This window comes from Callithrix jacchus, chromosome 9 (assembly GCF_049354715.1).
Source record: "Callithrix jacchus isolate 240 chromosome 9, calJac240_pri, whole genome shotgun sequence".
In the NCBI taxonomy this organism is placed as follows: Eukaryota; Metazoa; Chordata; class Mammalia; order Primates; family Cebidae; genus Callithrix; species Callithrix jacchus.
This window is the reverse complement of record NC_133510.1, coordinates 20,072,646-20,094,190: the sequence shown is the minus strand read 5'-3', so window position 1 is coordinate 20,094,190 and position 21,545 is coordinate 20,072,646. Positions and strand designations below refer to the sequence as shown.

The 21,545-nt window shown below is 49.7% G+C and overlaps 2 protein-coding genes across 4 annotated transcripts; one reads left to right on the top strand and one right to left on the bottom strand.

Moving 5' to 3' along the window:
• The first annotated feature begins 3,453 nt into the window (after positions 1 to 3,453).
• On the top strand, positions 3,454 to 11,833 carry VAMP1 (vesicle associated membrane protein 1). The gene is made up of 5 exons (XM_002752248.5): positions 3,454 to 3,599; positions 7,893 to 8,019; positions 8,244 to 8,402; positions 9,146 to 9,197; positions 9,604 to 11,833. Coding segments are annotated over exons 1-5 (357 nt in total). The 5' UTR covers positions 3,454 to 3,597; the 3' UTR covers positions 9,621 to 11,833.
• On the bottom strand, positions 11,829 to 21,259 carry TAPBPL (TAP binding protein like). 3 transcript variants are annotated; one of them, XM_035255495.3, is made up of 7 exons: positions 20,984 to 21,259; positions 19,994 to 20,224; positions 19,576 to 19,845; positions 16,114 to 16,452; positions 14,908 to 15,210; positions 13,060 to 13,143; positions 11,829 to 12,041 (listed from the first exon to the last, which is right to left on the bottom strand). In XM_035255495.3, exons 1-7 carry the CDS (start codon positions 21,045 to 21,047, stop codon positions 11,926 to 11,928), a joined length of 1,407 nt encoding a protein of 468 aa, XP_035111386.1. In that variant the 5' UTR covers positions 21,048 to 21,259; the 3' UTR covers positions 11,829 to 11,925. The 3 variants fall into 3 exon arrangements, 2 of the variants coding, with proteins under 2 accessions (XP_035111386.1, XP_035111385.1); XR_013522280.1 differs by lacking the exon at positions 11,829 to 12,041 and adding an exon at positions 12,530 to 12,868 and having other exon boundaries at positions 13,060 to 14,126; XM_035255494.3 differs by lacking the exon at positions 11,829 to 12,041 and adding an exon at positions 12,530 to 12,868.
• Positions 21,260 to 21,545: the final 286 nt, after the last annotated feature.

Sequence of the window (21,545 nt, the reverse complement as noted above, 5' to 3'; positions counted from 1 at the left end):
CCCATGAAGGCAAGGGCCGTGTGCAGTAAGGGGTCCACCCCCATTAGGTCGCTGAGGCTGGAAGGTGGGCCGTGTGCAGTGAAGAGTGTGCAGTGTGCAGTACTTCTATCTATAGGCAAACTACTTCTAAGAAGATTTATAGGAGGATGCTTTAAGTCACATAGCAGTGACAGAGCTGTCAAGGTTACCGCCACCTTCTGGCAGCTTCCAATGGGTTCTATGGGAAGATGCTTTTCAAGCAGCACAGTAGCAAGAGCTGATAAAGTTCAGTCACCAAAGTGGATTGCCGATCTGAGGGCAGCCTTCCACAAGAACTGGAGCAAGGTCCTACAACTCCTTTATCAGGAGGAGTGGCTCTTGCCCCATGCCTGCCATACAGCGGGTATCTTTATGATACCGAACGCTGCCACCTGGGCCATGGATTCTTGTCCTGGTATAACTATTTTTCCCTTAAATCATGCTCTGCACTGTGTCTGCTCTAGGCATTCCTCCAGTTATAAGCTGCTTATTCCTTAATTCATGCTCTGTACTGTGTCCACGCTAGGCATTCCTCTGATTATGAACTAAGATGTAATTATAGGTGTATATGTAGGGAAATATTCTTTAGGCACTCATACTATCAACTATTATATGATTATATGGAGAGAATTATATAAAGGGATTCTTCAAGCCCTAATTCTATAAACTAATATATGATTATGTAAAGGATTATATAAAAGGAAATAGCTGAGCAGTAACACTATAAAGTGAGATAGATATTCCTCAAGCCCTAACTGTGCCAGGGTTCTGCTTAGCTCTCATTCCTCAGTGCCTATATGGGGGGTTACCCACACAGGCTACAAGCGTTGGACAACTGTGCCCGGCCTAATTTTTTTTTCTTTAGGGACTTATCATTTTTTGCAAAATTTTCTAAATTGTCATTTTTTTCCCTCACTTACCATTTTGATGTGGTTTCAGGAGGAGAATGGGATAAACACATATAATGAATGCATTATGTTTCTAAGAGCAATTGTTTTAGGGTTTTAAGAAGACCTGTGACATTTGGATAGATAACTTTGGTGGGTTTTTAGAGGATGGATACAAAGGATGGCAAGACTGGAAGCAGAATGATATATCATTGGTCTTATGAGGCACTTGGTTTTGTTTTTTTGTTTTTTGTTTTTGCATCTCAATACCTTCTAACTGGGATGTTTCACTTTAGCTATTAGACCGCAGTCAAACTATATTTTTTACACCTGCTCATGAGCATCAGAGTTTGCTAAAATGGGTGTCTGAGGCTTGAAAGAAAACTCCAGAGACAGGAGAGGAACATTCTTAGGAAATGCTGCATCACCAAAGCCCTTATGGCGTGCACAGAGGACTACACTGAGTGAAGATTCATGGACATCCAAGACTGAGTCAAAAAAACGTATCATTAACAATCAGTCTCTGAATGTGAAGTTTTAGGGATAATTATCCTGTTATTGTTTTCTGTTTCCCTTTTTATGCATGCACAGGAGTGAAATATGATAGAAATCTATATGTATATAAATCTCTCTCTCTCTCTCTCTCTCTCTCTCTATATATATATATATATACACACACATAAATATATATTTTTTTCTGAGACAGAGTCTCACTCTGTCGCCAGGCTGGAGTGCAGTGGCGTGATCGTGGCTCACTGCAACCTCTGCCTCCTAGGTTCAAGCAATTCTCCTGCCTCAGCCTCCCGAGTATCTGGAACTACAGGCACGCGCCACCACGCCCAGCTAATTTTTGTATCGTTAATAGAGACAGGGTTTCATCACGTTGGACAGGATGGTCTTTATCTCTTAACCTTGTGATCCTCCTGCCTTGGCCTCCCAATGTGCTAGGATTACAGGCTTAAGCCACCATGCTTGGCCTCTTTTTTTTTTTTTTGTGAGACGGACTCTTGCTCTGTTGCCCAGGCTCCCAAGTAGCTGAAATTACAAGTGTGCACCACCACGGCCAACTAATTGTTTTGTGTTTTTAGTAGAGACCGGGTTTCACCATGTTGGCCCAGCTGGTTTCGAACTCCTGACCTCAAGTGATCCACCCACCTTGGCCTTCCAAAGTGCCGGGATTACAGATGTGAGCCACTGTCCCCAGCCATAAATCTTTATTTTCAATACATGTAAAACAAAAATGCTAAGTGGTAGGAAAGCATTTGTCACAGATAATTTGCAAGCTTTTCCTTCTTTTTCTTTCTCTTTTCTTTTTTTTTTTTTTTTTTTTGAGACAGGGTTTTGCTCTGTTGCCCAGGCTGGAGTGCAGTGGCGTGATCTCGTCTCACTGCAACCTCTGCCTCCCGGGTTCAAGCCATTCCGTTGTCTCAGCCTCCGGAGTAGCTGGGATTACAGGTGAACGACAACCACGCCGAGCTAATATTTGTATTTTTAGTAGAGACGGGATTTCACCATATTGGCCAAGCTGGTCTTGAACTCCTGATCTCAGGTGATCTGCCCGCCTTGGCCTCCTTTCAAAGTACTAGGATTACAGGTGTAAACCACTGCTCCCGGCCTTATAACCTTTTTTCTTAGCGGTACATAAAATAATGGTGAATTTTACAACTGGTGGAGTCCAGGAAAGGGATAATAGTGAGCAGAGGGGAGATAGTCATTGGAATACCAAGAACGAAAAATCAACTCGACTTGGTAGATTACTAGGGGAGAGGTAAAGGTGAAGGGGAGGAAATCTAGGATGGCTTCCAGGTTTCTGGTCTAGGCAACTGAGTCGATGTTGTAACCTTGACTGCAGCAGGTTTGGGAGGAAGTTCAATTTAGGATCGGCTATGTTGAAAGATACGGATGAACCAAAGCTTCGTGCTCGCTGAGATGGGACGGTACCCCGCACCCGATACCTGGCACCAGGAGCTTTAAGCGGTGTCTCCAGGCTCCTGTACCTTCAGAGCGTTAGTCATAGGCGGGGCGGCGGCGCGGAGCGCGAGCCAGAACCCGACACCGGGTTGGGAGCGCCCAGGGAGCCACCGCCGTCCGCGGAACTTGCGAGTCCCGGCGCGGGGCGGGGGCGGGGCGGGGCGGGGCGGGGGCGGGGCGGGGCGGGGCGGGGGCCGGGGGCGGGGAAGGGGCGGGGAAGGGGCGGGTACGGTCTTCAGTAACTGCCCAGCGATTGGTTGGAAGGCACCACAAATGTTTAACAAACTGTTGAAGCGCCAGCCGACGGGCCACACCTCATCGCCACCCTGCCCAGTCGCTCTGCCAGGCTGGAGCGCAAACCATGGTTGAGCTGGTCACTGAAGGATCCTGACAGAAACCGCTCCTTTCCGGAGTCGTATGAGAGGGGAGTTGTGATTGGCAAGTTAGCAGGGGCGGGGCGGGCTAGGACTGTAGGGCTGGGCAATCGTCCTAGGCATGGATTGGGCCGCGGGGTTGTCACCGTTATCCGGGAGGCGTGGCCAGCACTAATAAAGGCGGGGGCCGGCGCGGCAGCTGCAGCGTTCCACCGCAGCTAGAGCCCAGAGTGGTCAGCGCGAGTCGGAGCTCGGCAGCTCGGTCCGCTTCAGCCGCAGCGTCCTCCCTCCGGTGTCTCGCCGCAGCCTCTGGAGAGGAACGGACTCTCGCTCTCTCTGTCAGAAAAATGTGAGTTGACTCTGGTGTGGGGGGCTCCGCACCTGCTTGACAACTCTCACCCTAAGCGCCCGACTCTGCGGGACGGAAAATGGCGCATTGCAGCAGCTGCAGCAGCGCGGGGAGACACCACCGCGCGCCGCCTCTGGACCGGGCCACCCCCAGGGAGGGGGGCCGGCACCCCATTCTCGCACCAGCCATAGCTAGCACCCCACGGGCGGGGCAGGGGCGCAGGGGTCCCACAATCATTGCACCCTCTCCTCTCCTCTCGTGGAGTGGCACCTCATTCTGGTTTTGCTATAGTGGAGACTTGGAGAGGGCGGGAGCTGGGGGTTGTGGATGGAGACAACTGGGCAGGGTACTTGAAAGGCCTTTCTGTCATCTGGCTAAATCACTACTTAGAACCTCAGGAAAGACAGCCATGGGAGCAACTGCCAGTTAGTAACTTGGGTTGCCCTACAATCTCTGGATTTGTTTACCCCTCACCCAAAGTGTGATGTCTAGCCCCCCTCGTGGCAGTGAGCAAAGCTCCAGAAACTTTTCTCTGCCGGTTCTCTGGTACCAGGTGAGCAGCTCAGAAAGACTCAGGTGGGGTAGTGGCCTGTCATCCCAAGTGGCTGTTTTACCAAGACCACCCGTCTAGGCGGTGTTTTTCTATCACCAGGTCTTACCCAAATATTTGGAGGAGAAATAGGGAGAGCTGAGCTTTCTCCCTTTCCTCCAGCACACACAGTTTAGTCTGCAGCAATCTTCAACATCATCCTCTTTGCAAGATCCTGAGGGAAAACTATGGCTAAGCGAGTGAAGTACTTCTCTGTCAAGACTGCAATATGTCTAATACAGATTTTTCTTTCTGATTACTACCCTGGCCTGGTCCTAGATATATTTATGTTGCTTCCCTAAGTGACACAAAAGGGAAAGATTTTCCTATGTTACATAAGGGTTGTAATTATCCCTAGGTATTTTACCGCTGAGTGTTTCCAACTCCCAAAAAGTGGTAATTGAAATTGCCCTTGCAGTTACTTCATAGCCAGTTTACTTTTTCTTTTTGATTTCTATGCTTTTAACCAGATACAAGTGTTCTATGCATTTTGGCCAAGCCATAGGATTCCTGTTGTTTTCATTTTGGGGAGGGGGCTTCCAGATAGTATCCACGTGGGAAGAACAGAAGGTGATGGAGAAATCGTGATGGCTAGCAGGCCATCACGAGGTCTTTGACCTTAATCTTGTCATTGGTGCCACCATCCTGGACTGCTTCCAACACTGGCTGCTACCTACTCATTGAATTTTCTGCCTTCAGTCGAGAACTAGATTGCTTAGCTAGCTCGGTGGCAGGACAAGAGGCTTGTAGTCCGCATGACTTTGTGTCTATCTTTGCTTTACCTCCTTTGCGCCTTAGAGGGAAATGGGAAAGTGATTCCTTAAATGGGGAATGAGTCAGGTGTAATCTGCTACCATAGCCTCCCTGAGGAGTTATTCTCTGTCTTTTTAGACGTAAGGAAATTCACTTGATCAAGGAGGAGGAGCTTCTGGGTCTTAGTTCTATTGTAATTAGTCAAAGAATTTCCTTTTTGGTGACTTTGTATGGTTTCATCTTTGCTGCATTTACTCTTGAACTGCTCCTGTGAAGAAGTATGTTTGGTGAGACTCTGCTTCTGTTTGAGGAGTTCTTGTTGTAATTTCTATTCTCCATCAAATTTGAGAGCTCTCCCCACTGCCTGTGGATGCTTCCTTGGCCAAGAATATCTCATGACTTAAGTTATTCTTCTGGGGGTTCTTTAGGAGGTGAGTTTAGCCTCCATGTTTTGGGACACAGAGGGGAGTTTGTCTTGAAGACCACACACTAGCTTTGAGGAGTACAGAAAGGGAGAACAGTCTCTGTGTGTGTAGTAGAGGAAACCAAGATCTCTTTGGGATGTAAGTAACCAAGGGAGTCATCTGAGACTCTGTGCCAAATCCAGAAAAGGAAGGGACAGAATGTCTATAATGCATGCACACTGAGGACAATTTCTAGCATTTTCGCTTCCTGTCTATGCTGTTGGAACAGTTTCCATAACTAATGTAATTGCTTTGGGCCCCAGATTCTATCTAAGTGAAACCCCCATTTTCTCTGCCAAAAACAAAGCAAACAAACAGTCCTGACTCACTCCACCTACATAGACTTTGCCTTTGGTGATTTTCCAAGCTGCCCTTATGGGAGCCCTGATTTCCTCATCTTGTGTGAGGCATAAGCAATAACTGGGCATATAAACCGATAACCATAACCAATAACTTGAATATAAAAAGGGGCAAACTGACAGACACTACAGTGTACAGCCTCCCTCCTGGATGCTTTGCAGGGTACAGCTTCCCTCCTGGCTGCCTTCATGGGCTGGCATTGAGTGTCTGTGGCTTTTCTAGGCACACAGTGCAAGCTGCCAGTGGATCTACCATTCTGGGGTCTGTAGGATGGTGGCCCTCTTCTCACAGCTCCACTAGGCTGTGCCCCAGGGGGGATTCTGTGTGGACGCTCCAACCCCACATTTCCCTTCCACGCTGCTCTAGCAGAGGTTCTTCATTAGGTCCCCGCCCCTGCAGCAAACTTTGGCCCGGGCATCCAGGCATTTCCATACGTCTTCTGAAATCTAGGTGGTGGTTCCCAAACCTCAGTTCTTGACTCTTGTGCACCCACAGGCTCAACACCGTGTGGAAGCTGCCAAGGCTTGGGGCTTCCACCCTCTGAAGCCATGGCCCAAGCTCTATGTTGGCCCCTTTCAGCCACAGCTGGAGTGGCTGGGACACAGGGCACCAAATCCCGAGGCTGCACACAGCACGGGGACCCTGGGCCTGGCCCACAAAGCCACGTTTTTCTCCTGAGCCTCTGGGCCGGTAATGGGAGGGGCTGCTGTGAAGATCTCTGACGTGGCCTGGAGACATTTTCTCCATGGTCTTGGGGGTTAACATTAGGTTCCTTGCTACTTATGTAAAGTTCTGCAGAGGCCTTGAATTTTTCCACAAAAAGTGGGTTTTTCTTTTCTACTGCATCATCAGACTGCAAATTTTCTGAACTTTTGTGCTCTGTTTTCCTCTTAAAATAGAATGCTTTTAATAGCACCCAAGTCACCTTTTGAATGCTTTGCTGCTTAGAAATTTCTTCCACCAGATACTCTAAATCACCTCTCTTAAGTTCAAAGTTCCACAAATTTCTAGGGCAGGGGCGAAATGCTGCCAGTCTCTTTGCTAAAGCATAACAAGAGTCACCTTTCCTCCAGTCCCCAAGTTTCTCATCTCCATCTGAGCCTCGCTGTTCATATCACTCTCAGCACTTTTGTCAAAGCCATTCAACAAGTCTCTAGGAGGTTCCAGACTTTCCCACATTTTCCTGTCTTCTGAGCTCTCCAAACTGTTCCAGCCTCTTCCTGTTACCCAGTTCTAAAGTCGCTTCCACTTTTTGGGTATATTTTCAGCAATGCCCCACTCTACTGGTACCAATTTACTGTATTAGTCTGTTTTCATGCTGCTGATGAAGGTATGCCCGACACTGAGAAGAAAAAGATGTTTAATTGGACTTACAGTTCCACATGGCTGGGGAGGCCTGAGAATCATGGCAGGAGGCGAAAGGCACTTCTTACATGGCAGCAGCAAGAGAAAAGGAGGAAGAAGCAAAAGCAGAAACCCCAATAAACCAATCAGATCTCGTGAGACTTGGTCACCATCAGGAGAATAGCACAGGAAAGACTGGCCCCCGTGATTCAGTTACCTTCCCCTGAGTCCCTCCCAGAACATGTGGGAATCCTGGGTGATACAATTCAAGTTGAGATTTGGTTGGGGACACAGCCAAACCATATCAGTGGGGAAATGCCTTTTTAGGACAAGGCTAGCACATTTGTCCCTTGTAGCCATCATGGCAGAGGATGTGTTTGAGTTGGGTCAAAGGAAAGCCCCAGATAAGATTTCTTGATGCCACCCTGGATGTCCCTGAACCCCATCCAAATGTTGTTACAGAGTCTTTCATCTTTTACTTCTTACCTCTGTGCGGCATCTCTCTGCTTCAGATTACCAAGGAGTGAGAGTCCATTCTTTTTTGTATAACCTGATCATAATTGTTTCGGTGGTTTGGGGTGAAGATGCATGTGAGTCCTTTCTTGTTTGTTTTTTTTAGAGAAGAGGTCTCACTATGGTGCCCAGGCTGGCATCAAACTCCTGGGCTCAAGCGATCCTCCCACTTCAGCCTCCTGAGTAGCTGGAACTATGGGTGTACCCTTCCACGCCCGGCTCCTTTCTTGTCTCGGTCACGTTGTGTACTCTGCCCATGCCTTTCCACAGGTCTGCTCCAGCTCAGCCACCCGCTGAAGGGACAGAAGGGACTGCCCCAGGTGGGGGTCCCCCTGGCCCTCCTCCTAACATGACCAGTAACAGACGACTACAGCAAACCCAGGCACAAGTGGAGGAGGTAGGTGATAGCTGTTTCTCTGAGAGTTTCCAAATCACAGGAGTTTGGAAATAAAAGGGAACATCTTATCTGTTCTCCTTTTTTCATAGGAGACTAGTCAAAGGGCCTGAGAGGCAAAGCACCCTTTAGAGTTGCACAGGGCCAGACTTGTGATTCTCTTGTTATTGTTCTTTCGTCTGTCTCTGGCAGGAAGCTTAGCAGCTTTGTTTCTGTGCTCTCCTCAGGTGGTGGACATCATGCGTGTGAATGTGGACAAGGTCCTGGAGAGGGACCAGAAGCTGTCAGAACTGGATGACCGAGCTGATGCCTTGCAGGCGGGAGCATCACAATTTGAGAGCAGTGCTGCAAAGCTAAAGAGGAAGTACTGGTGGAAAAACTGCAAGGTGAATTTTCTTCTTCGATCCTTCTTTTCCTGGGCTTCCACTGGTAGAAGGCAAGCAAACCCTCGGCTTCTACTTTTCTTCCCTCTAATGGCGCAGGATCTCTCTGACCCGCATAGCTTGGAAGGAAATCTGGAAAGCCTCCTCTTGAGATTGCATTACCCAGAAGTGGCCACTAGGGCAGGCTAGAGTATTCAGAACTGCTACCGGAGGAAAAGTGATACCCTGAGGAGTTGGAATCGTCAGTTAAGGAGCTTTTCCCCAAAGCAGTTGCTTGCCAAAATTTTCACCTGTCCCATTCTCAGACACCCCAACATCAGCCCAATGGCTCAGGCACGTTTTTTCCTTTTTCTTTTAAATTAGCTTTCTCAGGTTGAAATATATATTTTAAAAATAACTGCAACTTTTGGGAATGAGCCGAACACTTCACAATGAAAAATTGAACCAATTGGTTAAATATCCAGTGTGTATCTCTATTGGAATGCCTTCTAAAGCCCCACAACACTAGGAACTGAGCAAAAAGGAGCCCAGTGCAGGTCCTGTGATGAATCTGAAAAGCTACAGACGTGCTGGGGTTATGATCCCATGGGAAGCAGAGGGTAGGGTCTCTGTAAGAGGCCCGTAGTTCTGGGTGATGATTTTTTCCCACCACCAAGGATGGAGGAAATTCTTTCCCACTAGAGATGTGGCTCTTTTCCTCATTCCCGGATTCCAAGGGCTCATTTTTTGTTCACATGTTTCCTCAGATGATGATCATGCTGGGAGCCATCTGTGCCATCATCGTGGTAGTTATTGTAAGTAAGTATCGCTGAGGTTGCTGGTGGGGTGAAGAGGTGGGAAGGTCCTGGAGTCTTCTCCCTGCCTGCCTGCCTGCCTGCCTGGGGAGTGGGGCTGCTCTGACTGAGGTATGGAGACCACTGCTATGGGATCGTCACCTGGTTGGGGAGTGGGGAAGGGCAGAGACAAGGGATTTCTTTGATGGACAAGCCTTCCCCCTGCAAGGCATTGCAGGGAGACGGTCCCTCCTGTTCTGAGGAAGTGGGGCTATGCTGTGTGTCACTGGCTTGGGTTGGAGGGAGACCGTGGGGATGGGGCACTTACAATGGAAAGACCTGAGTGTCTGGTAACTTGGTGTAATTTGCCCTCTTGTTTTTTCCTGTCTCTTTCTCTTTTCCATCTGGGACTTCCTGATTCCTGTGTCCAGTCTACTTTTTTACTTGAGAATGTGCCACCCCTTCCCTGTTCTCCATTGCCATCCTCACTCATGTCCTCTTCCCTCTGTTTGCTCTCTCAGCACACTTCCCCACCCTCCATCCTCCATCTCAGCCCAGGCTTCTCCATCACCCATTCCTCCTTTATTGTTTCGTTCATTTGCACTCTGTCCCTCAACACTAGAAATGCTGCTCGTGGCACAATCTAAGTCACTACCTGAAGAGCAATGGCTGGTGCCTCCTTTCCACCCCCTTCTCCTGTACTCTCAAGTTCCCCCAAAGCCCAAAAGAGTTGGAGGCTGATGGATGGGGCAGGGAGGGGAGTGGCTGAGGCGAAGTGTCTGCGAAGCTGCCCAGACCTGGGAGGAGAGCATCGGTGCCCGTAGTGTCTCCTAGAAAGGCCTGGCCGCTAGCAAAAGATGGGGTGGGACTGGGAAGGTGGCAGCTCACTCAGTGCCACCTGGTCATGTGGAAGTTTCCTCCTGGGCCAGGCCTGGAGAGGGTCCTGCGGGTGGACAGGAGTCCAGTTGGTTCCAGTGCAGCACCGTTTTGAAAGTAAAACCTGCTTTTTATAGTTATTTCTAATTTGTTCATCCAGGATTTACTATGTCCTTGGGATATTACAACTTTGCTCTCCAGCGGCCTGGAGAACACTTATGAATTATGAAAATAGCAGGGCTTGTTTCCATGCTAGAAGCAGCCCATGTGCTTCCGGCTGGAAGGAACTTTCTCTTCTTTACATTTTCTACAGCATTCCGTATGAGGGCACCAAATAATTTCATCTAGCCAGTAATTTTCTCTAGTCAAATAATTTCACCTAGCTCCCAGGTAATTGTTGGCATAAAGAGAGAGAATGCCTGTTAGTTACAGAGAAACAGTGAGTCAAATGCTTAATTTGAAAGTAACAAGCTCAGAGGAAGCCACTCCTTGCCCTCGTTAAAGAGGGTCCCATTCCTCTCTTCCTGTTGATGAAGGAGCTTGAGGCTGTTAGCAGTGAGATCTTTGGACACCATGGGATCCTTTCCTCCATACCACCTGTGCACTTGCCAAAGACAGGGATAAGGCAAGAGGTCCCGCCTGAGGACCAGCCAATCCTGAGGATGCGGAGAAGTCGTGTAGACCCACCAGCCCCATCTTGGGGGGAGGTGTGCCAGTCTGTGACAGGTGTGCTTGTGTATTGCTGTGCTATTGAGGGGCCCTCTCCTCGAGACCACCTCTCTGTTCTTCCTGCAGTATGTTCCCCTTCAAACCACCCTTACCTGTCTGAATTCTACTTTGGCTCCTTTCTCTTCCTTCTCTTTGCATGGCTTGTATATATAGACAGTGGGACATGAGGATGGGAGCGGCTCAGCCCATCTTGGGGGCAGTTTCTGAGCTTCAGGATAGGCTGTTAATGTGGGATAAACCCAGGTGCGAGGGGAGGAGGGCAGGCTGGGAACTGAGGGGGGAATGCCCATGGCCCTTTATTCCTTCCTCCCTCCCGTCCACAAATAGGAAGAGGCTGAGGCCATGCCAGGCAGGGTCTGGGTGCCCACTTTCCATGCAGCAGCATTTCACTGTGCAAAACCATCCTTCCTTTCCCTTCGCCCTTGTTTCCCACATTCCCTTCGTCCTGCCCCAGGGCAGGACTGAAGAGCTGGAAGAAAGCAGTCAGTGTACCCTCCCAACGGTCCCCCTCGAAGGTCTCCACTCTCCTCTGGGCTCCTCCTTGCCTAATGCAGGGGGTCACTGCTGGAGAAGAACCACCACTGTCCTCGATGTGTCCCGAGCCTGGAGCAAAGCTGTCCTCTTGGCTCTCCCAGCCCTATCACAGGAATCATTCCTGGGTTTCTGTCCCTCTGAGGCTCACCAGGGGTAGTTGGCTTTGTTCTTTTGGGGGTCTTAGCCCCTCTACTTTCTTTCTCTCCCACCCTGTACCCTCTTCTGTGTGTCTTTGCTATCCCCCTTCCCTCCCACCACCCATGTGCATGAGCAAATGTGCAACTAAACCCCGGGACTTTGCAGTCAAATGAAGCTTCCCACATCCCCTTCTTCGGTTCCCATGAGACGATGTGGGGTTTCCACTGTGTGTCTGTCATCACCTCTTTGTCTTTTTTCCTAACCCTGATCTCATACTTGTATAGAGTAATAACAACAGTTGTACTTCCACCAAAGGCATGTGGCATATTTACCAATTTCATGTATTCTGAACAAAGGCAAAAAATACAAATTCCTACCACTGAACTGGCTTGGTTGTTGTTTGGGTTGGAGTAGCTGGGAGGCAGGTGGGGAGGAGTGTCGTTTCTTTCCTTCTAGTAGTCTCATGTCGCTTTAGGTCAGCTGGGCTGGCTTACGTGTGCTGTGCGGTCTTCACGGAGATGGGAGCTCTGTGTGTCGGCACAGGAAGTGGTCTCCCAGCATTCAGCCTGAACCAGCCCAACTCTTGTAGGTGCTACTGAGAGGAAGTGAAGACGGGAAGTTGCGTGGGCATCTCACACTGGCAAATAAGCTCAGGTTCCCTCAGGCCTCTTCCATCTGCTTCCTTCCTAGGTCCTTGGTCTGCTTGTCCTGTCCCAGGGGATGTGCCCAGATAAAGCTGTGAAAACCCCCTTTTCCCCATCATCCTCATGTACAGTTTTGGTATGCTGAGTTCTAGCGTATTGACCAGGCACATTTTAGAAATGAATAAAAGGAGAAATCTCTCCCTTGCAGCTGAGGGAGCGAGGCATTTGCAGGTATCCTGAAGTTACCAGCAGTTACCTGAAGGAGCAGAACCCTGATTGCAGCTGAGATGCAACTCCATGGACCGGAGGGGGGATGCAGCCCTCTGAGGGTCTTTGTTTCATACCTTAAACACTTTGCAAGTTGGAGCCACCAGGCTGGGGGACAGGGCTCAGCTGGGACCAGTGTGGAGAAAGACAGGAAGGTGGAAAAGCTTGGTCACAGCAGACACAAAGGGCTTTTATTTTTGACTGAGTTTGGGAGTGGTAGCCCAGCCCCCACCTGTGCCCCATTGTCCCTCACTTGTTCCTTCTCCATTTCTTCCAGCTTTTTTTTCCTGTTCTGTGCTTTGGTGCATGAGCCCAGGGTGCACGGTGAAGGAAGGCAGAGGCCTATGCAGAGCCAGGGCTAGTGCCCCGTGAGCTGGTGCCACCTTCATGCCTTCTTAGCCCTGTGACTTGATTTAGAGTCCTTCTTTGAGCACGTGACTACTTTCTTTCTACTCTGAGGCAGCAGAGTGGCTACCCAGAGTGCCTTAGAGTCTTGACAGTGAGGAAGCTAGGAGAAAACAAGAGGGAACAAGACTGGTTTCATTTTCATCTAGGGCAAACACTGAAGCAGGGGACTGTGATGGGTGGGTGGGTGGCCGGAACTTGGGGTATCTGGGCTTCCACCCTTGTCTGGGTGGGGAGGTGGTTAGAGTGGGTAAGGTGGGCCAGGGCCAGAGCCAAGGGCAACCAGGCTCTTACCTTGCCGTCTCTGAAGCCCCAGGAACAACAGTGCAAGAAGGAAGAGGCTGCTGGCAAAGATGACTCCCAAGCCGGTTCTCTGTTCTGTAGGCGAGAGCAACATGTGCAGCAATCATTGTGGGCAGGAATCATCAGCTGAGCCCTCACCTGCAGCGTCTGCTCCAGGGAGGAGGAGCTAAGGAGTGTGTGTGTGAGTCCCTGATTGAGAAACCTGGAAGAGGCACCCAGCAGCAATTCAAGGTTGCTGGATATTCATGGGTTATTCCACACAGAATTCTCTACCTCTTCCCACTTAAGGACAAAGTTTTAAAAATTGCTTTGCAAGTGATATTTAGGTTGGTTTATTTGTTAACAGTTAACTGAGCTGGACACGGTGGCTCATGCCTGTAATCCCAGCACTTTGGGAGGCTGAGACGGGTGGATGGGTTGAGCTGAGGAGTTCATGACCAGCCTGGGCAACATAGTGAAACTCTATCTGTACCAAAAATACAAAAAATTAGCTGGGCGTGGTGGTGTGCAGCTGTGGTCCCAGCTACTCTGGAGGCTGATATGGGAGGATCACTTGAGCCTGGGAGGCAGAGGCTGCAGTGAGCCGAGATCTTGCCACTGCACTCCAGCCTGGGCAACAGAGTGAGACCCTATCTCAAAACAAAACAAAAACCACAGTTAACTGGGATTTTGTAAATAGCTGGGGAATGATGTGAGCTGAGGCAAAACCCGTTTTGGGGACGTTCACAGTCTAATGAGCAACCAGGTAATGCCCAGTGCTCCTGGATGTTTCCTTTTCGAATTGTGGGTTCTTTCCTCTCCCTTTCCTGTTTTAAACCTTTCCACAGGCAAAGTGCAGTGGCTCACACCTGTAATCCCAGCACTTTGGGAGAGCACCTGAGGTCAGGAGTTCGAGATCAGCTGGCCATCATGGCGAAACCCTATCTCCACTTAAAACATGAAAATTAGCCAGGTGTGGTGGTGCATGCCTGTAGTCCCAGTTACTTGGGAGGCTGAGGCAGGAGGATGGCTTGAACCCAGGATGTGGAGGTTGCAGTGAGCTGAGATTGCACTCCAGCCTGTGGGACAGAGCAAGACTCTGTATCAAATAAATAAACAAATAAATAAATAAAACCTTTCAGCAGCATGCCATTGTTCTCAGGAAGCTCTAGCTTATCTACAGGATTCCCTGTAAGGGGAATCCAGTTGCCTGTTTTTCACATTCTCTTTACCATTGATTGATAGGTGACCTTGGGCAAATTCATTGACATCTGCTAGTGCCAGGTTGCTCACCTGTAAAATGGGAGTCATAATCCATGAAATCGTACATTTCAGTGCTTACTACAGTGGTTGATTCATGTAAATGCTCAATAAATAGAAGTACCTCTGAAGCTTCAGAGTCACGTTCCCTTTTCCCCATAGACCCTAGGCTCTAGCTGAGCTGAATTACTTGCCAGTCTCCAAATTCTCTTTAGGCTGTTTTATGACTCGGCCTTCATATATGCTAGTTTCTATTTAAGGTAGTTAACTTGGCTCAAATGTCATCTTCTCTGTCTACTTAGTCTCGTCTCTGTTACTGGACTAAGCTCCTAGAGGGCATGATCAGGAATTATTCATCTGTGATCTCCAGCCCTTAAGCACCTTGCCTGGCACCGTGGAGGCTGGAATATAATGAAGTCTCAGGGGATGTATGGTAGAAGCTGTGGCAGCTGCCGCCTTGGAAAAGACAAAGCCAGGAGCAGAGGCAGAAGCCTGAAGCCAGGACTGAACAAAGTGCATGGGCAGCAGAATGAGGCCACAGATTACTGGGGGAAGAAAGCCATGAACCCAAGTGTGGAGAAAGGAGGACACTCCCAGTACCTGGTGGGACAACCTGGGTTCTGGCCTCAAGGGGCTCCTTCAGAGAGATGTGGGTGACCTGGCAGGTGTAAGTGGCACCTGCAGACCCAGGTTCTGCGGTGAGAGAGGAAGAGATGCTGTAGGTGCCTGCTGCGCTTTGCCTGAGGCTGGAGAAGGAAGCGCCAGAGACTTGGACTGGGGATCCACCCAGTTCCTCTCTGGTCCACGTCACCGCCACATCCAGAGGATAATAGCCAGCAATGTTGCAGACGAGGGTGGGCAGCAGAGCTTCATTTGCCAAGCTTAGTCGTACTTTGGGGGGAGCTGGAGAAAGAATGAGGAATAAGATTACACAGGGATCCAGCTGGGGACAGTGGAGGAACCTGAAGCCTTTTCTTCCTGCCAAGATGAGAGTAGATTGTGGATGCTAAAGTGTCCCTTGGTAGTATACCAAGGCGGAGGCATGTGAGGGGCCCACATGGATGCAGGCCATAATTTGCGGGTTGCATTTTCCAGAAAAGTGATAGTAAAGTCATCTAAAGGTTGGCTGGCACCATTCTAAGCCAGCAATTTTAAAGGATAGCAGTGATGATGGTTAGAACTGTTCCCACTGCCCCGCCTTGGTTTGCTGCTACTGTTCTTCAGGATGTGGCCCAAAAGGACTGAGCTGTTGGAGACAGCCGGCCACAGCAGGGCAGCAGCATCCTGGCCTGGAAATCTTGGTGGAATTATCCTGGAGTCCAATGGACTCTTTTTTTTTTTTTTTTTTTTTTTTTGAGACGGAGTCTCGCTCTGTTGCCAGGCTGGAGTGCAGTGGTAGAATCTCAGCTCACTGCAACCTCTGCCTCCTGGATTCAAGAGATTCTCCTGCCTCGGCCTCCTGACTAACTGGGACTACAGGCACCCACCACCATGCCTGCTTAATTTTTCTATTTTTAGTAGGGAGTGGGTTTCACCATGTTGGCCAGGTTGGTCTTGAACTCCTGACCTCAGATGATCTGCCCACCTCAGCTTCCTAAAGTGCTGGGATTACAGGCATGAGCCACTATGCCCAGCTGGGACTCCTTATCTAATGCCATCTGTGTTTCCAGGGTGAAGATGGCATTTAAATTGTGGGAATGACGCCTGCTTCTCAGGGAATCACTCTTGCGTTTGGGTCCCAGTCTGGAAACACTCCAGTAGGCATTTTCTGTCCCCCTCCCTGGGATAACTGTGTCCTGGCCTCACCTTGGATGTTGAGCTGGATGATCTGCTGAGCTCTGTGCAGAGAGGTGGTGATCTGACAAACATAGGTCCCCTCATCCTGTAGAGTGAGGCTGGGCAATGTGAGGGAGGCATCCCCAGCCATGCCCATCTGTTCAGGCTTCAGGGTAGCGCCCTTCCGCCCAGCCTGCCCCTGCCCTGCGGTCCAGCTGTACACCATCTGACCCTTGCCCTTGTGCTGCAGCCGCCACTCCACATTGATGAGGTCCAAGCCTGGTGCCATGGAGAAGCCACAGTCCAAGGAGGCTGAGGATCCCAGCAGGAAGCTCAGGGATTGGGTCTGTGTCGTCACCTGGAACTCCACTGTCAAGAGGAAAAGAGGGGTGATTTGTGGGCTACTTCCTCCTTGAGGTCACATGATCTTTAAGCTGTGGGCGTGTTATGGGCCTTGCCTCTTCCTCCTTGCCTGGCAGTGAGGCCAGTTGAGCTTATTTTCCATCACATGGAACCACAAAGAAATGGGGTTCTAGAAAGGCAGCATGGTACACATGGCGACCTTTATCATCTTGGGATCACTCACCCCTAGGATAATCTAGTGAAAGCTATGGACCTCTCACCAGGAAATACACATGCAAAATTAAGAGTTACCGTCAATCTTCAGGTAAGAACTACTAGAATAGCCGAAAGAGCTCTGAAACCCTGGTTGTTCTGCTTACTGGCTCTGTGACCTTTGACAAGTCACTTAGTGTTACAAAGCTCACCTGTTTAAGCAAGGATACCATGAAGACTAGGAAAGAGACTTTAAAAAGCACTTAGTAGTAGTGACTGTGCCAAACATGCTTAACCTAAATCCAGTCAGGAGGAAAACAATCAGACAAATCTAAATGGTGGGATATTCTGCAAGACCACTAGCCTGGACCCTTCAAAGATGTCAATTCTGTGAAAAATGCTCTAGATTAAAACAAGGAACAGCACAGCTAAATGCAGCGCATGATTCTTGTTTCAATTGTGTACTTAGAAAAAGAAAGCAGTGAAAAACATTATTGGGACAAGTGGAGAAATTTGAATTTGGAGACATTTAATTAATTTTTTTTTAAGAGACAGGGTCTCAGTCCAGGCACAGTGGCTCACATCTGTAATCCCAGCACTTTGGGAGGCCAAGATGGGCAGATCACTTGAGATCAGGAGTTCAAGACCAGCCTGGCCAATATGGTAAAATCCCATCTCAACTAAAAATACACAATTAACCAGGTATGCCAAGTGCAGTGATGCATGCCTGTAATCCCAGCACTTTGGGAGGCCAATGTGGGTAGATCACAAGGTCAAGAGATCAAGATTATCCTGGTCAACATGGTGAAACCCCATCTCCACTAAAAATACAAAAATTAGCTGGGTGTGTTAGCCTGCAGCTGTAGTCCCAGCTACTTGGGAGGCTGAGGCAGGAGAATCACTTGAACCCGGGAGGTGGAGGTTTCAGTGAGCCAAGATCTCGCCACTGCACTCCAGCCTGATGAAAGAGCAAGACTCCATTAAAAAAAAAAAATTAGCTGGATGTGGTGGTGGGTGCCTGTAATCCCAGCTACTTGGGAGACTGAGGCACAAGAGACAGGGTCTCCCTATGTTCCCAGGCAGGACTTAGACTCCTGGGCTCAAGCAGTCCTCCTGCCTCAGCCTCCTGAGCAGCTGGGACTACAGGTGTGCACCACCATGCCCTGGACTTCATAGTTGAGGCTACTACTGTATCAATTTAAAAATATCTTCAAGTATGAAGAGCAGTGGCATACTAGGCAGTGGTGTGGAGAGATAGGGACAGTCTGCCCTGGCAGGGAGGAGTATTTTATCACTGATACTGTTCAGAATTGCTGATGTTGGGAGATGGTGACACTATAAAGCCATTTGACTTTCAGCTGATTTTATTATTCTGAATTTTTTTTTTTTTTTGAGATGGAGTCTCTGTTGTTACCCAGGCTGGAGTACAATGGTGAGATCTCGGCTCACCGCAGCCTCCGCCTCCCAGGGTCCAGCAATTCTCCTGCCTCAGCCTCCCATGTAGCTGAGATTACAGGTGCACGCCACCATGCCTGGCTAATTTTTGTATTTTTAGTAGAGAGGGGGTTTCACCATGTTGGCCAGGCTGGTCCTGAGCTCCTGACTTCAGGTGATCCACCCGCCTCAGCCTCCCAAAGTGCTGGGATTACAGGCGTGAGCCATTACACCTGGCCTGTTCTGAAATATTTTACACACTGCGCCTCCTTACTGCCTGCACCATGGGTAAACTACTCCCCCACTTCGGTTTGTTTCTGACACGGTGGTTTGTGACCATGAAGGATTACATCCTTGTCCTTGACTGTAAACTAATACATGCTATGCATGGGAGCATTTGGGGTTCACGTGTTGTCTTTTGCAGCTTGCTCTCAGTTCAGAGGAAAATACACACCCATATACACACATACATACACATACACACACACACGGGGCTGCGGGGAGAGAGAGAATGTGGCAGAATAGTAACAATTGGTGGATCTAGGTGTAGGGTATATGGGTGTTCATTATATTATTATTTCACCTTTTTTTGTAGGTTTGAAATAAAAAGAGGGAAATACCTCCCCATACCAGGAGTATAGTAGACACTGGACAGACATGAAGACCTGTTTTTTCTAATGTGGCAGGATAGATTTGGGGACCACAGAGAGGTTAGAGTGTTTTGGGGTTTTCCAAGGATAGGAAGTTTGCCCCCTAATCTTCTCTGGACTTCGTTGTCTCTTCTTGGAGACACAAAAAAGTGGGGCACAGAGTATTGGATTAATGGGCTCTGTAGAACCCTGTCGTCGTGTTCTCAATTTCTGGTGCCCTTGAGGATGTGCTGAGCTGGTGAGAACAGGTACTGGGTTTGCTAGTAAGATAATGAACAAATGATGCATCCCTGAGCTTTACTCCTGAAGCCCTAGACCAGGCTAGCCTTTCACTGGGAGAAAACTGGGTTTTGGCTCAATAAGACTACAATGGGCAGCACCCATGAGCAGAATAGCGTCATGTGTCTTACTTCTGCATGGCATCCCAGTGAGATGCGAATGCGCTCCATTTTGGAAATAACCCACAGGTTGTCTCTATGCTTGGACCTTCAGATAGGGGCTTCCAAGCATTCCCTTGTAGACTCAAGGGTTTTGTTTTTGTTTTGTTTTGTTTTTTTGAGATGGAGTCTCACTTAGCCTTCCAGGCTGGAGTACAGTGGCGCAATCTTGGCTCACTGCAACCTCCACCTTCTGGGTTCAAGCACTTCGGCCTCAGCCTCCCAAGTTGCTGGGATTACAGGTACCTGCCACCACACCTGGCTAATTTTCGTTATTAGTAGAGATAAGGTTTCACCATGTTGGCCAGGCTGGTCTTGAACTCCTGACCTCAGGTGATCCACTGGGCTCGGTCTCCCAAAGTTCTGGGATTACAGGCATGAGTCATCACGCCCAGCCTTGCTTTTCGTTTTCTTACCTGCAGTTCCCATAGTCCCCTGGGGGTTCAGGAGGAAATTCAGCATCGGTTGCCGGAAAGCCTCATTCTCAGCATCGCTGAGAGCCTTCATCACCAGGGAGATACTTGGTCCCTCTTCAGAGACCTGCACGTTGGCCATGAACCAAGCTGTTGGCTCAACAGTGGCTTCTCTCGTCCGGGGAAAGTAGCGGGAGATCTCACAGGTCACCTCCTTTCCGCTGCAGTCAGCGTGGAGCAAGGCCTCGGCCTGGGGAATCTGGACCAGGTCCACTGGAGAGAAGGGGGCACACATGGAGGGCAAATTAGAGTGAGAACACCAGGGCCAACGGGAAGCAGTGTGTGTGTTTGTAATCGGAACCTGGGCTGTCCTGGTGGAGGGAGCCCAGGAGGACCAAGGACATAGGTGGAAGGCTTTTACCTGAGGCCTTGAAGATAACAGGTGGGTCATCTTGGGCCAGCATGCCCCCTTGGAAATCAGTGAAGTCCTCCAGGGAGCCATCGTCCAGCACTGGCACCTGCCTCAGCACGAGGGAGGCCCTCCCTCTGTCTTCACTGCTGGCAAGAGCTGTATGGTGCTCACTGTCCTTTACCAGGAAGCAGTCTAGGACCACGTCCACTGCCCGCCACTGCCTCTCTGCTGTGTGAGGCTCTGCAGACAAAGGCTGGGGTGAGCAACCTCTTGCCCAGAAAGCTACTCCACACTTGCTCCGCCCCACCCCAACAAACTGTGGCATCATCAAAGGGTAAAACTTGCCCTCCAGGATCCTAGCTGTCTCTGTGGCCCTCTATTCTCCTATCGTCCCCCAAACCGGTTTTCTGGAGAGCACCTGCTAGTACAGGCAAATACCTCTTGGTGTGGGTTATTTAAAGTCCTAGACTTGCCTTGCTCAGAGGGGTTTATGCTTTTATTTCCAACTGTTGAATGAAAGACTATCTTTTCAGTCAAAAGAATTCTCAGAAAAAAAGCAAGTGCCACAGCAGGGAGAGGAGACTGAACACTTGGGGTCGCTGGGGAGCTGACAGCCTGCACTGCTTTCTCCCATTACGGGTAGCCTTCCCCTCCCCTGCCTTCAAGGTCGCCTTCCAAGTGATTTCCTGGCCTGGGGAGTCCCCTCCTCTTCTGAAGTATCAACTCCCAGGCCAGTGCCCTCTCTGTAGGACAGTGGCTCCTGACCATGGCCACAGAGGCGGCCCCTCTCCAGCCTTTTCCCTGTGGAGCATCCAGCCTCCCTCCCCACGCAATATTGGTTCCTTCCGTTGCCAGCCGCTGAGCCTTTCCCCTGTTGGGCTTAGAAGGTGATTGGGTCATCCCCGGCCCCTTTGCTCTTCTGGAATCTCGGGGAGGGTGGCACCCTGGTGCTTCACTAGCTCTTCTCCCGGCCAGCTCTCCCTGACTCCCCTGACTCACTGGTTTCTGCTGCTCCAAATAGAACCAGGCACATCAGCAGGCACAAGCCCTCCTCCATGCCCATGGAGGCTGCTCTCGAGTCCCCTTCTCGCCCACTGTCATCCGCAGTCCTACCCCGCTTTCGAGGCTCGGTGGGAGAAGAGGGGCTCTCCAAGCACCCCTGGCTAGCCAGCAGCCTGTGGGTTTCTTTTCTGTTCCCTCTGCTGCCGACTTCTCTTTCACTTTCACTTAGAGCAAATGTCACTGGCGCCTGTGTCTCTGGGTGAAGCCGTTTGCAGCAGCTGCCAGGTCCTGCCTGCTGTTCTCGTTTTTCTCCACCCACCTCACCCAGAAATCCCTAGGTGATTTCAAGACCTGACTTCTGCACCCTTTGCTCCCCACGCATCCCAAGAAAGTGGAGCTATAACTGTGGGAAAGTCAAACACAGGATTCCCGGTAGCCTGGGGACCTTTCTCACCCCCACCCCCAGCAGGGCCCAACACAACCGGCTGAGAAGGCTCCTCTGCCAGATTCTGACCTGAGCCAGGAGGCGGGTAGCGGTCTGGGTTTTGGGACTGGAATT